The following is a 17,570-nucleotide window of genomic DNA, read 5'->3' as shown; positions in this document are numbered from 1 at the left end:
TAACTAGTTTATAACTGGCTTTCTCATTGGTGTTTATATCTTTCACCAAAGTGAGATCGTTGCCAGTGCCCCTGGACCGGCTCTTGTGCGGGTGGCACATAAAAGACACCATTTCGAGCGTGGCCGTTTTCGTGCGGGTGACACGTAAAAGCACCCACTACACTCTCTAAGTGGTTGGCGTTAGGAAGGGCATCCAGCTGTAGAAACTCTGCCAAATTAGATTGGAGCCTGGTGTTGCCATCCGGTTGCACCAGTCCTCAGTCAAATCGTCCAACCCATGCTAGCATGGAAAGCGGACGTTAAACGATGATGATGATGATGATGTGTGTGTGTGTGTGTTTCTGAAATATACATTTCTGAACTATGTACACACATATATATAAAGTATATATATATTTGCATATGTGAATGTGTGTCTACACACACACACACACACACACACACACACACACACACACACACTATAGGTACAGACATGGCTATAGGTTAAGAAATTTACTTTGGAGTCAAATTACTAGGAGTTCAATTCCACTGCACGGATGTCATTGGCTAAAATTTTATACGATAGCCACAGGTCAACTAATACCTGATGAGGGAAATTGCTAAACAGAAACTGAAGAAGGCGGTGAGCTGGCAGAGTCGTTAGCACGCCGGGCAAAATGCTTGGCGGTATTTCGTCTGCCGTCACGTCCTGAGTTCAAATTCTGCTGAGGTCGACTTTGCCATTCATCCTTTTGCGATTGATAAATTAAGTACCAGTCATGCACTGGGGTTGATGTAATCGACTTAATCCCCTTGTTTGTCCCCTCTATGTTTAGCTCCTTGTGGGTAATAAAGAAATAAGAAACTAAAGAAGCCCATCATATATGTTCGTGTGGCATGGGTGGGTGAGTGTAAGTTCATTTTCCCCGGGAGGCTGCACCAGGCCCCAATCTGATCTGGCAGTGTTTATATATATATATATATATATATATATATATATATATATATTTATATCATAAGGTTTTTAAACTTTTAAATTTTCATATTCAAAAGAGACAGAGACTTCAAATTCGATATATCGAATAAATCGATATATCGAATTTGAAGTCTCTGTCTCTTTTGAATATGAAAATTTAAAAGTTTAAAAACCTTATGATATAAATATAAACTGTGAGAACGACCCTTAAGGAATCTAATTAATGATCTCCTAAGGTAAGTTCTTATGCTATATTGGTAACGGTTGCTACATCCTCTGGGAAAAAAATTATTATATATATATATATAAAATCTTATAATCTAAAACCACAAATCTTGTTGCAGTTATAGTAACCCAAGGTTTCCTGGTCAAAATAATTTGTTTCCACCATTTATCAAACTGAAAACCACACCATTTGTCAGTTGTCTTTTGAGCAGATAACGTTTAGATATGGATGCTGGCAGACAAGAAGAACAACACAAGGGAGATAACCAAGATTACCAATAATTTGCTGTCCAGCAGACATAAACCAGACGTTGATGGTTTACCGAGTGTCTGTGGTCTTTTAACTTCCAACGAGATGTATTTCTTGAAATGCAGACATACAGAAAAAAAAATCTCTTTCCTCGAATTTATATATTCATTGGAGGTTCTCAAGTTTTTCAAGAGAACATACTGAACAGTTTTTGGACCCACTAATATAGGGTTTGGATTTGGAGTGGATTTTCCGTTCATGTTGAAACTGGTCCCTTTGTCTTTAAGTTTCCAGATTAAAGCTGAAAGGGTTGTTGAATGTCTCTTGTCACTGTACCTATCACACACACACAATTGTAAAAAAGCCACATTGTGGGCTGCCATTCTAGGAGAGCAAGAACTGATGCAGGGTATGCGAGACTCTTTCGCCTTATTGGATGCCACAATCTCTCTAGTTCCACATCCAGTCCACAATGCAAAACATACACGACTCCAAAGTTGGACAGTTTCTTCTGTTGCTGTCTGTACAAAATGGAAACATTCCAGTTGGTGGCCATTTAGTCTGACCGCTGAGCAGATACTATTGTACATTGAGACTATCCAACCTCTGCAAACAGGCTCAAAAGCAGCTGGCCTGAAGACAGCCACCAAGGAACAATGATCAGCTCTATCAATCAGAGCTGATCATCCCCCGCATCCTTCCTCTTTCAAATCTTCTGTCTGTCATCATCAACGGATGCTAAATGATGATGATGATGATGATGATGATGTATCACATCAAGTTTTTTCCTTCTTTTTTTTTCAATTTTAGGAATACAGTGTAAAGGATATAATCTATAATTATAAAGAGAGTGATTTTAACTGCTTTATGGAAAATCTAATCTTTTCCATGTTATACTTAGGTACCACTTTTATGAAATATACATTTTATTGTTTTAATTTATTAAATTGTTACACATCTGTAGTTATTCTTACACTATCCAACCACAATAAAACAGTCAAATACATCAAATGTCACTGAAATAACTCACATATAATAAAATAGTATTGTGGCAAGAGATGCATCAGTTAGGCAACAAATTCTCTCTATTTCATGTTAATTTAGCAACTGAAAATGTAGACTAAATATAAAAACAAGGTTGGAATGGCAAGTGAACTGTTTAAGAATTAAGGAAGCATCTTTCTCTTCTTGGATTATAAAACATTGATAATTAGTCTGTCATTGTATTTGTATTTCATCATTCCTGGTAGCTTACGTCTATAGTTTTTTTCATGAGTTAATGGAAATGGTCACCTTGCTCTTTACCCCCAAAATGGCAAAAAAAAAGTAGCCCAATTGGTTGTGCAGGCAATACACTTTAATATTCATACCCTTTAATACACTTTAATACACTTTAATATTCATACCCTAGCTTCTGGAAGTTATTTATCACATTGTAATTTCGGGATTTGTTGTTACCAAAAAAAGCTACCTGAGTATTTTCTTTTAACAGGTTTAAGTAAACCCATAAATAGCTCATCTTTCATTGTTAAACCCATCAAAGATAACTACCTTCAGTTTCTCGATAGATATTTGAATCATCTACCTTAGCTAATACATTAATGTTTTTGTCAAATCTAATTTAATATGAAATGCTGGGAACAAGATATGTTCACTGTTTACTAAGGGGGATGTTCATAATATTCTACTTTCTAACCTCAAAAACTCTTCTTTCCGACCATTCTTTTCTCACGCAATGGTCTCTTTTAACTCAGTTGTCCCATGAGCACAATTCTCCCACCCCATGAAATCTAGTGTAACTGTTTTGTTGATTAAACAACGTGAAAATCACTTTTTGATCTCCACATATCATTCAGTTGTGTTGGAAGTATTTAAGCCTTTTCCAATACCACATTCATGGTTTCATGTATTGAATGGCCTGGCAGAACCAAATACATTTCCATTGCTCAGCAAAAACACACTTTAGATTTAATTTTAACCTTTTTTATAAAAATCTGTCATTTGTTTGGTTCATTCCAAAATTTTACAAATCATCTCCTTTACTAAAAGAGCTGCATCAGATCTTTTTTTTTTTTTTCTTTGTACCAATGAAAGTTAAATGTTGTTCCTGGAACTCGCAGGTAATTTTGATTTAACCCAGTTCCCAGGAATTCTGTTGAGTCTTGAAAGATTTAAACTGGGTGAAGCGTTTAGCTCCTCTTGTATCAGTAGATTTCATCTTCAGTGCTTCCTTCCAATGTACAGCATGCAGTTTATTGATGGCATCTAACTTAAAAAATACAACAAGCACTTTAGCACAATGACTAGTTGGTAATGTCTCTTCATTAGGGTCTTGGAGATATGTCCCTAAATATAGATCAAACAAAAAAGCAATCTCAAATATGATTTGTCAGTTCTTCCCAGACTGTTGCTACACCAAATCCCATCTTGTTTCTTTTAGTTAATTACTTCTGATTTACAATGGAAATTTGGGTGATTAGTGAGAAGGACTTGGTTTTGGTTTGATTGGCCAATTTCATTCCAAAATTTGTAAAATATTTTCTTGTAACAAAATCTGAAATTGCATTGCCACAGATGTAGCAAGACATCTATGCAGTACTTGCACATCCTACACCCACTGGTACTGGCCATATTAGGTTACAAGTTAAACAAACAGCTAGAAAATGTAGAAGTTAGTTTTCCTTGGGCCTTCATTGTACTCAAAAACACAACCAACTATTACAGAAATAAGGAAATACATTCCTGTAGTTATCGAGGCTAGTTTTATATGCAAGCCATCTTAGAAAAACTCTCAAGAAAAATAAATTTCAAACTGCTCTCCCACTCTTGTTACCTTACAAAATTTACAGTTTCGACTTCATAAGAAGTACTTGAATATAGTTTATAACTATTCCTTCATTGCAAAACCTGTATTATATGCTATATAGTATTGTCTTTATTAGTAGCCTGTTAACTTATAGTCTCATTCTCTGATTCTTTCACTGTGATATAGTAAGTGGGAGGTTGTGGCATGTGGGCTTTGTCAGAAATTGACTTTCATCTTTAAATAGACTTGTAAATACTACTTCAGTATTAAATGAACAGAAAAGTTTGAAATAACGAATTCGTATCACTGATAATTTTCCTAAAATGCAAAAAAAAAAAATTTTTTTTAAATAATGATGATAAGCTATTTTCCCCATTTCTGGCCTATATTGTATAGTAACAATATTTGTCTTGCTCTCATATAAGTGTTTGTTAACACAAGTCTATGAAAAGATTTTATCTCAGAAAATTCCACAGCATCATGCCTTCTGTGCATCATACAAAATGCACAAACAACATTAGAAGGCAATTTAAATATGGTGTGTTGTCTATTATTTGAAATCAGCACCTAAAAATTAGCCTAAAACCACCTTCAATTTTAGAAAAGTAAAATTGTTACAGACCAAGTTCTTTATCAGTGATAATGTTTGCATGCATGAAATATTTTTAGTGAGGTGGAGGAAGGGGTAAGAGTTGTCGGATCACCTGCTTCACCTGCCTACAATTAATACAGGTAAGAACAAAGAATATATCAACTTTTGTGGAAACTGATGAGTATTTTGGAGCTAAATGTGAAGAGGGAATGTTATTACACGAGGAAGAAAGTGGAATCTGTTTGTTCTAAAGACATGTCTAACTCCTGTTTTTATTTATTTATTATTTCCCTCCCTTTTTCCACTCCAGAACCAGTGAAAGATGACACTGAACTTTGTACACATGCCTCAAGGGTTGATGCTTCATCCCGGTTACAAGTTGAACACAAGCCCCGCAATCGATCTCCTGTTGTTTATACAAGAAAGGGCACTGGAAGTGGGCCAGACTCTAGATCAGCTTCACCTGCATTATTGCATCCTGCCAATTCCAACAGCAAACTAAAGAATTTCTCAGATTTGGCTCGAAGCAACGATTCATTAAATGAAACATTGTAAGTTTTCAACTCTTCAACAGAGGAATTACTTGTTTTGTTGTTGTTCTTATCTGTTCTCCACTGTTGTTTTGTTATCTTTCATCTTTTCATTTAATTTCATTTATGGTTGTTTGGTTATCTTAAACATTTTATTTTTGATGGCAGTATTGAGAGCATGACATTTTCATTCAACTAGATGTATTGAGGCAAAATAGAATTATTATTATTATTATTATTATTATTATTATTATTATTATTTAAGACTTTGCACATTATCCACTATCATGATGTTGTTGATTGAAGGATGTTGTGTCTACCGGGCGTTTGTACTGTTTATCAAGTCACAACAAGGCCCTTGGACAGACAGTACTTTACGCAATATCCGTGCAGTTCCAAGTAATGCCGACTTTTGCTATACACCTAGATTGTAGGGTATTTCTAAAGTTTCCAAATGTTTCTTCAGATTGTGTGGTATTGAACCCAATGCTCCAATGACAACAGGAACAATCTTTAAGTACTCTCGTAGCTGCCACATCTTGGCAATCTCAATTCTCAGCTCTCCATATTTATCAATCTTTTCTCTTTCTTTCATGATGATATGTTGATCTCCTGGCACTGCCACATCAATTATTAGGTACTCTTGTGAGCTGGCAGAATCGTTAACACACTGGGCAGAATGCTTTGCAGTATTTTGTCCATCTTTATGTTCTGAATTCAAATTCTGCCAGGGTCAACTTTGCCATTCACCCATTCAAGGTCAATAGATTAAGTACCAGTGAAACACCAGGGTCGATGTAATCAGTTAGTCCCCTCTCCCAAAATTTCAGGCCTTTAGTAGAAAGGGTCATTATTGCTATTATTATCATTTGCCTTTCTTTTACTTTATACAAGCTGCACCCAAGTCTCAAAGATGTCCAGGCACTACAGGTTTTTGCATCTAAAGGTGCAAACAGGCGAGGTGCAGTGTAATTAAAAAACTAATGTCTGTGTCTTATTCAAAACAAAATTCTTTATAAAATTTGTTGTTGTTATATTATTATTATTTTATTATTATTAGGGAAGGCAGTGAGTTGGCAAACTCGTGTGTCATCAAACAAAATGCTCAGTAGTATTTCTTCTAGCTTTTTACATTCTGAGTTCAACAAATATAAGGTAAAGTACCAGTCAGATACTGGGGTTGAACGAATTATTATTAGGATGCCAGAGATGCAAACTTGTTAGAACATCGGACCAAATAACTTGTGTTATTTCTTTTGGTTTGTAATATACTGAGTTCAAATTCTCCTGAGGTCACCTTTGCCTTTCATTTCTCAGGGGTTGATAAAATAAAATACTAAGCAAGTATTCAGGTTGATGATATCAACTAAACCACTTCCTCTCAAAATTACTGCCTTCTGTATTCTAGAAACTGATGACAAAATTGTGTAACCTTGAGTTACACAACAACAGCAACATTAACAAACATACAAGTTTGTCTTTTGAGATATTTCAGTATTTTTTTGTCTTTTTTTCTTCAGTGATACTTTCAAGAATGACACCATGGATAGTTACTCACAAAAGCTGACCCCTAGAGAAAATATGGTTAGTCACTTGATGATGAATTGTGAAGATGAATATACAAACATACAAAAAGTCAAGTAAGTTTTTGGTCAACACATTTTTCACATCCTCCATAAATCCTGTTACTCTGACCCCATTATTTTCCCATCTTTGAGGACCTTTTTGTTCTGGTCCTCTTTCAACACTCCCCTTCCTTCAGGGGATAACAGAAACAACGTATTATAGAAAGGGGACAAGACACTGATGCTAGTGATGGTGTTATGATAAAGGGTTCCAGTACCCAATGTGAAGTGGTCGGTATTGAGTCCTTTAATGTATGACTTATCTACTTAATCTTTGGATTAAGATAATGTGATATATGCTGTCATTAATTTGAGCTTCTTAACATTTACTTATCTTACAACCATATTTGGGGGAAAATTTTTCTTTCGTTTACTACAGAATATAATGATAAATTAACAAATCCTTCAGACTTCTTTCATCATCATCGTTTAACGTCCATTTTCCATGCTGGCATGGGTCAGACAGTTTGACTGGGGTCTGGCAAGCCAGGAATTCGCACCAGGCTCCAATCTGATCTGGCAGTGTTTCTACAGCTGGATGCCCTTCCTAATGCCAACCATTCCGAGAGTGTAGCTGGTGCTTTTTACGTGCCACCTGCACAAGGGGCCAGAGGAGCTGGCATTGGCTGTGATTGGATGGTCCTTTTTACATGCCACCGGCACAAGGGGCCAGAGGAGCTAGCATCGGCCGCGATTGGATGGTGCTTTTTATGTACCACCAGCACGGAAGCCAGTCAAGGCAGCACTGGCATTGGCCATGTTCAGATGGTGCTTTTTACGTGCTACTGGCACGGGGCTCACAACTACAATTTCCATTTGATTTGATTTTGATATTGCTGATGTTGATGTACTTGACTCAATTTTTTTATTTGTCTGAAAACCTGAAATATTTTCTTCATAATTTGAAATTCATTGATCTTGTCCATCTTATGAAATGTCAGTTTGTCTCTCTGGTGCCATTATAGAAATTTGGAGGAATATTACCTAATTACAATCTTAGTTGTTAAATCAGTGATATTGCTTTTCTATGTGTATTTTATTTTGTCTTCAGAGTTTTCTGTGGCACCTGGAATGTGAATGGCCAGTCCCCTACTGTTTCAATCCATACATGGTTAGCATCTGATCCTGAACCCCCAGATATTTATGCTGTTGGGTGTGTATATTACTCTTTACTTAAAAACCACAGCAATTTTTGTATATATAAATTATATTAAACCTACCCTTTAATAGTTAAAAAAAAATTAGACTCCAACTTTTTCATTTTCTTCACAGCTTTATTATACACATGAATCATGATCAACAGATTGTTTGTTCCTTCTGCAAAATATTCTATACTCTTTTACTCTTTTAATTTTGTTTTTTTATAATAACCTGCACACTTCCTCTTGGAAGATATTTTAGCACAAGTTTTGTCTTGGATTTCCTTTAATACATAACTCATCATTTTTATAAAACAAATTGAAATTCCTGAGTCATTTTTTTTTTTTACGGAGAACATTATATCATTCAGTATTTTCTGTTGTTTCAGTGCAAAGCAATAATATACTTTGGGTTGCACTTTAATATATATTTTCAATATGTGACTGCGTGTGTATTGTTGGCGATTTTCTTTCTCTGTCCTCCCTTCTTTGGACTTTTTTTTTTATTTCTGATGAAGAGCTCTGCTCAAAACGTGGAATCCTCTTTGTTTTCTATCCTCTCTTGAGCGTCCAATAACACAGTACTTTTACCACGTCCTCGCATTGTTGTTTTTTCTTGCTTGTTCTTGTTTAGATTGACTATATATATACATATGCATATATATATATACATATATATAATTACATACTTTTCTTTATTAGGTTTCAAGAGCTGGATCTCAGTAAAGAAGCTTTCATTTTTAGTGAATCCCCCAAAGAAGGAGAATGGCTACAAATAGTAACATCTTGCCTCCATCCTAAAGCTAAATATAAAAAGGTATGGTTTAAAGAAGAGGAAAATATATATAAGGAACATGATTTCCCTGTACAATTAAATGCCTATTTTCTTTTTTTTTTTTTTTATGCTGGTGATAAAGTCTTCTACATACATTCTAATTACTGTGGCAAGAATTTTAACTATTGTCCATTCACAGCTTTTGAAGGTTTTCTGGTTGAGCAAACTATTTTGCCAACTGCAAAACCCACCAACCCAAAAAAGGATGTTTAAATCCTTTGTAAAACAATCTCTTTTTCTGCCAAAATCCATCTCAGAACTCCACGGTAAATCCAGACATCTTTATCTGTGGACATAAAGAACATTTCTTTCACCAGAAGGAAAATAAGAGAATGATTAAAAATAAATAAAATTATCCAAATAGAAATTTTTAGTCATCTCATGTTCATGGAATATTCTGTGGCAGGAATGTTTAGCAATTGCTCAATATTAAAATTCACTACAATATTGCCCACATTATAAACCAAATCTGATCAATCACAACTTTGCATCAAATAGGCGCCAGCAAAGATCTTTTCCTTTGACGCGCTTCCTTCTCAGCCTTTCAACATCATCTTCTTCATCATTTATCGTATAGGCTGGACAGTTTGATAGGAGCTGTCCAAACTCCAGTTGTCTGTTGTGTCATGGTTTCTATGGCTGGATGCCCTTCCTAATATCAACCACTTTACAGAGTGTGCTGGGTGCATTTACGCAGCACTGATACAAGTGCATTTCATGTGGCACCGACACTTGTAAAGGACAAGCCTGTATGTATGGATGACAACAATTTTCCTTCGCTTGATGTGTCTTCTCAAGTACAGCAAATTGCCACAACTCCTGGTCCCTTGTCATTTCCTCAGTGAGACCCAGTGTTTGAAGATCCTTTCTTACCACTTTGTCCCATGTCTTCCTGGGTCTACCCCTTCTACATGTTCCCTCCACAATTAGAGATTGGTACTTCTTCATGCAGCTGTCCTCGTCCATATGCATCACATGACCAAGCCAGCGCAGTCTTGTCTTTTGCACACAACATCTGATGCCTGTTATACCCAATTTTTCTCTTGAATCATTTACACTCTGCCATGTGTGCATATTGACATTATCTCTCCAGTGGAGCATGCTAGCTTTTTTCTAGCTTTTTTCAAGCTTTTGCAAGTCCTCTGTAGTCAAAGCCCATGTTTCACTGCCATGTAGCATAGCTGTACATACAGAGGCATTGTACAATCTGCCTTTCATTCTAGACAGAAAGCTTTGGGGTGCAGCAGAGATCATTGACAGACACTCTAGGAGTTGGCCAACTGAGACGGCAGTCGACAACACGGAGGCAATGGACAGAGGACAAACGACATTAGAAGTTAGTAGCCATCAAGCAACTAACAATGCTTTATCTGCTGCTACAACTACACCAAGAACAAAAACTCTCTCAACATTTTGTCATCCATAGTAATGACAGCATTCATTTTTTGTGTAGGAAAAGAATAAATTGTTGTTTATCAAAACCTCAACAGACTCTGGTGTTTTTTTTTTCCATACAACTCCATCAGAGCTATTAGCTTGGTTCCCAACTGGAATTGCTCAACATTAAGAAATTCCATCTTGTCGTTTGCTTGAAACGATACAGTTTATTTATAGATATGAAGGTGCCTATTAATTGACTTAACACTAATGATATTTTTATTTCCAGGTGAAACTTATCCGACTCGTTGGTGTAATGTTGATTGTATTTGTGACTAAAGAATTAAGCCCCTTTGTGAAATATATTGATGCAGATTATGTAGCAACTGGCATCATGGGACTTTTGGTAAGAAACGACTTTTTGATATTTTTATAATTCAGTCAATTGCTGTCTGTGAATTACAAGAAAGCCAATACATGTAGTTTGTTTATAAATATTAGCATTTCAAACGCAATATTTCTAGTTAGTAAAAGGATCTCTTCAAATCTTGCAAGTTACAAGACACAAAAATTGTCAAGACATTAAATCAGTCTGTAACGATTTAGACTGAGTAACTTATTAACCTCTCTTACATCTTTTTCTTATGTTCACATATCAGTTCATATATTTTCCAATCTTCTCTGAATCAGAATGGAGTCTGGTGCAGCTTGCCATCCCTGGTCAAACTGTCCAATCCATGCAAGCATGGACAGCAGATGTTAAAGGATGATGATGATGAATTGTCTAGACATGCAGTCGTCATCATCTTTGCTTGTATGGGTTGCACATTTTAACAGCCAACCCATGCTGCCAGGATCTTGTGTGCCATAGGGCTGCATCATGTTCCAAGTCAGCTTTGGCATAGTTTCTATGGCCAGATGTCTTTCCTAATGCCGACTACTTTACAAGGTGGACTGGGTGCTTTTTTTACATGACAGCAGCATCTTACAAGAAAAAGGAAAAGGACTCCTCAACTAAAAGGGTGTTATTTGAGAGTGTGGAGGGGTGGCGGATTTATGCTAGGGACCTGCAGAGGTATGACACACAATAGAGATGCAAGGCTACCTTCATGATCATCATCATCGTCGTCGTTTAACGTCTGCTTTCCATGCTAGCATGGGTTGGACGATTTGACTGAGGACTGGTGAAACCACTTGCATTACATAAGGGTAGATAACAATAGCTGAGAAGATGATAGGGGCACCTGAGCAAACCTTCAAGGAGCAAGTGTTAGGGAGTTTATTGTGTTGGCTTATATGATCATCTAAATGTTTTATTTTCAAATCATCTTAGAATAATAATATTCTAGGTTGTACAGTTAATTGAATTTGTAATTTATTTCAAATAAATTTTAAGTATTTTGCTATTTTGTAGGATAGAGTTGGTTTGACTTTCTAGTCATCATCATTTTAACATTCTGGCATGGTTGGATGTTGAGCTTCAATGTCTACTTTAGTATGGTTTCTATGACTGGGTGCCTTTGTTTGTGACACTGGCACTAGGGAGGTCACCAAGTAACTTGCAGGTTAAAGAGAAAAAACCCTTCAATTAAGTGAAAGTAAAAAAAGGAGATGGTTTTATACCAGAAGCTAAAATATTACATTTTAAAACTGCTTTTGCTTTTCTACTTAAGTATTCAACACTTGAGGACCTAAATTCTATTTCTCTTAATATATTTCCCCTTAACCCTTTCACATTCAGATTCCTCTGTCAAATGTAATACTTATATATTCACATTGTTTTGAATTAATCATGCATTTTCTTGTATCTTTGAGATGTCAATGTTGTGATTGTTTAATATTTGAATGACATTGTAGTGCAAGTGTGAGAGACAAGATCTGGTCAGTTGGAACAGAAAACAGAATATTTGGGCCAGATATGGCCGGTTTAAATGTTAAAGGGTAGTAGTGTATCTATCATGAGAATGTTCATAATGTACTTAGGTCTAATGCTGTTTCTTTTCTCCTTTTCCAGGGCAACAAAGGAGGAGTGGCTGTAAGAATGACAATTCATAACACTTCATTGTGCTTCATAAATTCTCACTTGGCTGCCCATCAGGAAGAATTTGAACGGAGAAACCAGGTAAGATTTATATGCAAATATGAAGGTAGTAATAAGTGTTCTAACGGCTACACTTTCAGAGAATCCTCCTACCCTGTAGGTTTGGCCACGTAGGTTATAGAAACTATCTACTGCCTCTTAAGGAAATCCCTGAGCATTAGAGGAGAATCTATTTCCTGTGTGTCCTTCGTATTTGTAGTCCCCTGCCAGCCTGCCAGCCTGCCAGCCTGCATTGGATGGCATTTCTACATGTCGAGCAGGACCTTTTCCCTAAAAAGATTAGTAATTTGTCTGCTTTCCTGCTTTCTAGTATTTTGTTCTTTGCTAAATTAACTCTGAGGCCCTTTAATTTCATCTTATGATCCGGTCTCAACCAGTGACCTAAGGCACGTATATATTGGATGGCAAGAAACTTCCTGAGAATGTGGGTGGTTGATGTCAACACAATTTTTTGAGTCTCATAGATTGTTGGGTTCTCAGGAATCTGGTCAAAACATTTGTCTTACTTTTGTTGATCATTCCCAGGGCACCTACAACAACTGAGATGGTTTTGGAGACAATATGATTGATGGTTTTAGCCTGTTGGTAGCATACATGACATGTTAGCCTGATGGCTTCTTGTAGGTAGCCATTGATCCTGGGCTACTATGATAAACCCTTCTGTCTCTGATTTTAAGCCAGAAAATGCCAACCAATGCTAAGGGTTTTGTCAATATCAGCATTATTAGCTCCCTTTGGATATTTGCCATTGAGAGACTTTTCTTTCCATTTATCAGTGAAAATATCTAAGGTAGCACTTTTAGCAAGGGTTTTCATACGCTTAGCTTTTCTGTGCTTCTTTCCAGTATATCTAATCCTGGGACTAGCTGTATTTGAAATTCGCTTAGATATTTCCTTACTTGTTTTGCTACTGAGTATGCGATTTTCTTGTTTCCGTGCTTTAAGTTTTAACATCCAGTCATCAGAGTTTTTCAGGTAAGTGTTTAGGCCAATTGTGGCAATCTTCAGTGTGAATTTTAGTTGCCACAGTCCATTAGCTACCCTCTTTTCTTGGCAAGTAATGTCATTCTATATCTGCCTTAAGGTGGTGCATTCTATTCATTGTCAACAATTTTCAAATTTTTCTATCAAGATTCTAGATTCCAAGCCACAACTAGTACGGCTAAAGCTTCGATCCTGTTTCTTGCATTCAGCTTTATCTTGAGTATTGCCCTTACCCTGTGATAACATTCTTTTCTGGTCTTTTCCCTCGTCATTGAATGTTTAATTCCATCACCTTCATATACCTCTAAGTATTTGTAACCCTCCTCTGGTTCTAACTCCTTTATAACATTCCCTGGGTCAAGTTTAACATTGGATGTTTCTCTCATTTTCCCTCTGATAAAGGTAGCTTTTGCACATTTATCAAGGCCAAATTCCTTCCTGAACTGTTTTACAAAACTGTTTTGTATTTATTATGATTATTATTATTATTATTATTATTATTATTATTATTATTTCTTTCTAGGACTACAGAGATATTGTCAGCCGCCTCCGGTTCCGACAGTTCGTTCCTCACCTTACTATGCACGACCATGAGTATATAAGCTGTTTTATTCCCATTCTCTCTTTTTCTATTATTTTGCCTATCTCTGTCTTTTTCTATCACTTGTTTTTTGTTCTTAATTCGTATCTTTTTGTTTTATGGGTTTTTCGTTCCCCTCTGTTGTCCCACCAAAAGGGATCTCATCACCGACACATTGATTCTTTACAAAAGATAAAAACATTAACAGAGCCAAAATACCAATCACTTGACTCACTCCATTTTGTCATACAACCACCATACAAAGAGGTTCTCATGTTCTTGACAAGACTAAAAGATTTCTCTCAACTCTACATTGTCTCAATCCATTCGCCAGTACACTCATTACAGAGTGTACTAGGTGTATATTACCACGGCACCAACGCAATTTCCTTATCCCCCACAAGACAAAAGAGACCCCAATGCTCTACAATGCCTCCATTCATTCAATGAAATAGACTAAGAGGAAGTTGTTAATTTTCACCTGTGAGGCTAATATATCATTTTCACCTGAGTTTAGCAACTTCTCATTTTTCTCTCCTGTAATTTAAGCATAAAGAAACATCAACAAACAAAATAATTTCACTCCTTTTCTTGCCTTTTTTTTTTTCTAGAGTTATCTTTTGGATTGGTGATTTAAACTACCGTTTATCAGAAATCGATATCAATGATGTGAAGAAATATATTGATAGCAAAGTTTACTCCAAACTTTTTCCTTATGATCAGGTTGGTATCATTCACTTCACTCAAGTTGGTATCTGTATCATAAATCATCTGCATATCACCATCAAATTTAAGACAATCAGGTTATTAACGATGCACATCACACACGCAAGTTGTAAATGAGTGTCACTGTCATGCAAGCAATATCATTGATTTCCAATCTTCTGCATAAACAAAGTCTGGCCATCGGTAAGTATTAACTTACTTGAAAACCAGTGAGAGTTGGTGATAGGAAAGGCATCTGACGGATGCAAGAAGGGAAAAGTGGATGTTAAGACAACGTTGATGATGATAACAACTGCATCATTGCCGTACAAGAATCATTAAAAATCCAATCTTCCTAAACATTAGAATGTGGTACCTGACATCCAAGACAGATCATTATATTAGAACAAATTGATTTTAAAAAATGGATAATTACAGAATTTTGGTTAAGACTTGGCTGAAATTCTTTTAGTTTCTCTTGAATATATCCTGAGGATGCTCAGATGTCATGGAATCACAGGTCATCTCAATAACTGCCTTTAGCTCCACCTGATTACTCGGACACAAGTTAATCATTTTCTTTTATTATTCTACTTCATTGATTCTCTTGCTCTGGTGTCCGGATCAGGTGAGCCATACTCTTGTGATGATCAACAAATCTGGATCTCCTTGCTTTTGGCACTTGATGCAGGCACCAAATCCTGCTGGAAAATCATCATCATCATCGTCGTCATTTAACGTCCACTTTCCATGCTAGCATGGGTTGGACGATTTGACTGAGGACTGGTGGACCAGGAGGCAACACCAGGCTCCAATCTGATTTGGCAGAGTTTCTACAGCTGGATGCCCTTCCTAACGCCAACCACTCCGAGAGTATAGTGGGTGCTTTTACGTGCCACTGGCACGAGGGCCAGTCAGGTGGTACTGGCAACGGCCATGCTCGAAATGGTGTATTTTATGTGTCACCTGCACAGGAGCCAGTCCACCGGCACTGGCAACGATCTCGCTCGAATGTCTTTTCACGTGCCAGGAAGGCGACATTGGTAACGATCAATAACAGAGGAATTCAAGACAGGATTCCCATGGGAGCTCCTCTATACTGTTGACCTTGCTCTAATAGCTGAGTCACTATCAGAACTAAAGTTTCAGGTGTGGAAGCAAGGATTAGAATCGAAGGACTTTACAGTGAATCGAGCAAAAACCAAGGTCTTAGTAAGTAGGAAGGCAGACAAATCACAAATCCCTTCAGGTAGAAACTCCATAAGATGTACCCAGTGCAAGCTCTGGACACATAAGAGGTGCAGCAACATCAAAGGAAGGCTAACTGAGAAGATAGTTTTTGTGTGTGGTAAATGCTCAGGGGCAATAAACACTGAAAATGTGCAGAAAACAGCTTCCATCATATGCCAGGGAGAAAAACTAGAAGTAGTTGATAGCTTCCGTTACCTAGGTGACCAAGTCAGTAGCTGGGGTGAATGCTCTGAAAGTGTAGCTACTAGAATAAGAATAGCCTGGGCAAAGTTCAGAGAGTTCCTACTTCTGCTGGTGACAAAGGGCCTTTCACTCAGAGTAAAAGGTAGACTGTATGACGCATGTGTGCGAACAGCCATGCTACATGGCTGAGAACATGCGTAAGCTTGCAAGAAATGAAGCTAGTATGCTCTGCTGGATGTGTAATGTCAGTGTGCACACACAATAGTGTGTAAGTGCCCTGAGAGAAAAATTGGACCTAAGAAGCATCAGATGTGTGCAAGAGAGACGACTGCACTGGTATGATAATGTGTTGCATATGGATGAGGAGAGCTGCACAAAAAGGTGTCACACCCCAACAGTGGAGCGAAACTGTGGGAGAGGTAGGCCCAGGAAGACATGGGATGAGATGGTGAAGCATGACCTTCAAACTTTGGGCCTCACGAAGGCGATGACAAGCAACCGAGACCTTTGGCAATATGTTGTATATGAGAAGACCCAGCAAACCAAGTGAGACTGTAACTGTGGCTTATGCCAGTGTAGCATAACTGGCCCATTTAAGAGTACTCTTCAATTATTGGGCAATTAACTGCACTTGAGAAGCTCTGGTGAGCCAAGTGAATTCATTGTCATGGTCAATGCCAGTACCACCTTACTGGCCCTCATGCCAGTGGCACATAAAAAGCACCCTCTACAATCTCAGAGTGGTTGGCATTAGGAAGGGCAGCCAGCTGTAGAAATCTTGCCAGATCAGATTGGAGCCTGGTATAGCCTTCTGGCTTGCCAGTCTTCAGTCAAACCATCCAACCCATGCCAGCATGGAAAGCAGACGTTAAATGATAGTGATGATGATAATATCTTTATAGTCATTATCAATTATATACCAATGTAATATCTTTATATTGATTATCATGTTTGTAAAACATTCTAAAAAATTAAAAAGTAAATTGTAAATATTTTCATTAGTTTTTTTCCTGTTGTCAAAATAGAAGAGCAACACTTCTCCAATTGACACTGATATTCTTCTCTCTTTTTTTTATATGATTTCTTTCATCTGTTCTGATATTTTCAGCTCTATAAACAATTAGGAAAGTCAGATGTGTTCAAAGGTTTTACAGAAGGTGATATTTCCTTTAGACCAACATATAAATATGACACAGGCACAGACAACTGGGATTCAAGGTAGGATTTACTTAGAATTCATTTCCATCACCAGATTTTCTCTCTTACATCATACACAGTCACTAAACATATGTGGCAGCCATATCTCCCTCAAATCACACCCTTCTCTCTTAAAAAAAGTAGAAAGGATAATGTTGTCCAAGACCCGAGTACAGACTTGATCTATTGCTCTGCTTGACTCCACCACCTGATCCCTTGCGTGCTTGTAGTA

At 37.1% G+C, this 17,570-nt stretch overlaps 1 protein-coding gene across 2 annotated transcripts in view; it reads left to right on the top strand.

The window, feature by feature from the left end:
• Positions 1-17,570, top strand: part of LOC106875100 (inositol polyphosphate 5-phosphatase OCRL) — an 81,758-nt gene that overhangs the window by 37,561 nt on the left and 26,627 nt on the right. For both annotated transcript variants that reach the window (XM_052971391.1, XM_052971392.1), the window contains 9 exons: positions 5,142-5,382; positions 6,882-7,001; positions 8,038-8,139; positions 8,828-8,942; positions 10,627-10,743; positions 12,352-12,459; positions 13,946-14,016; positions 14,614-14,725; positions 17,250-17,359. In XM_052971391.1, the coding sequence (XP_052827351.1) occupies positions 5,142-5,382; positions 6,882-7,001; positions 8,038-8,139; positions 8,828-8,942; positions 10,627-10,743; positions 12,352-12,459; positions 13,946-14,016; positions 14,614-14,725; positions 17,250-17,359 (1,096 nt within the window). The remainder of the gene's footprint in view (positions 1-5,141; positions 5,383-6,881; positions 7,002-8,037; positions 8,140-8,827; positions 8,943-10,626; positions 10,744-12,351; positions 12,460-13,945; positions 14,017-14,613; positions 14,726-17,249; positions 17,360-17,570) is intronic.

This window comes from Octopus bimaculoides, chromosome 10 (assembly GCF_001194135.2).
Source record: "Octopus bimaculoides isolate UCB-OBI-ISO-001 chromosome 10, ASM119413v2, whole genome shotgun sequence".
NCBI classification, from domain to species: domain Eukaryota; kingdom Metazoa; phylum Mollusca; class Cephalopoda; order Octopoda; family Octopodidae; genus Octopus; species Octopus bimaculoides.
The sequence above is the reverse complement of the archived record's forward strand: the minus strand, read 5'-3'. Positions and strand labels throughout refer to the sequence as shown.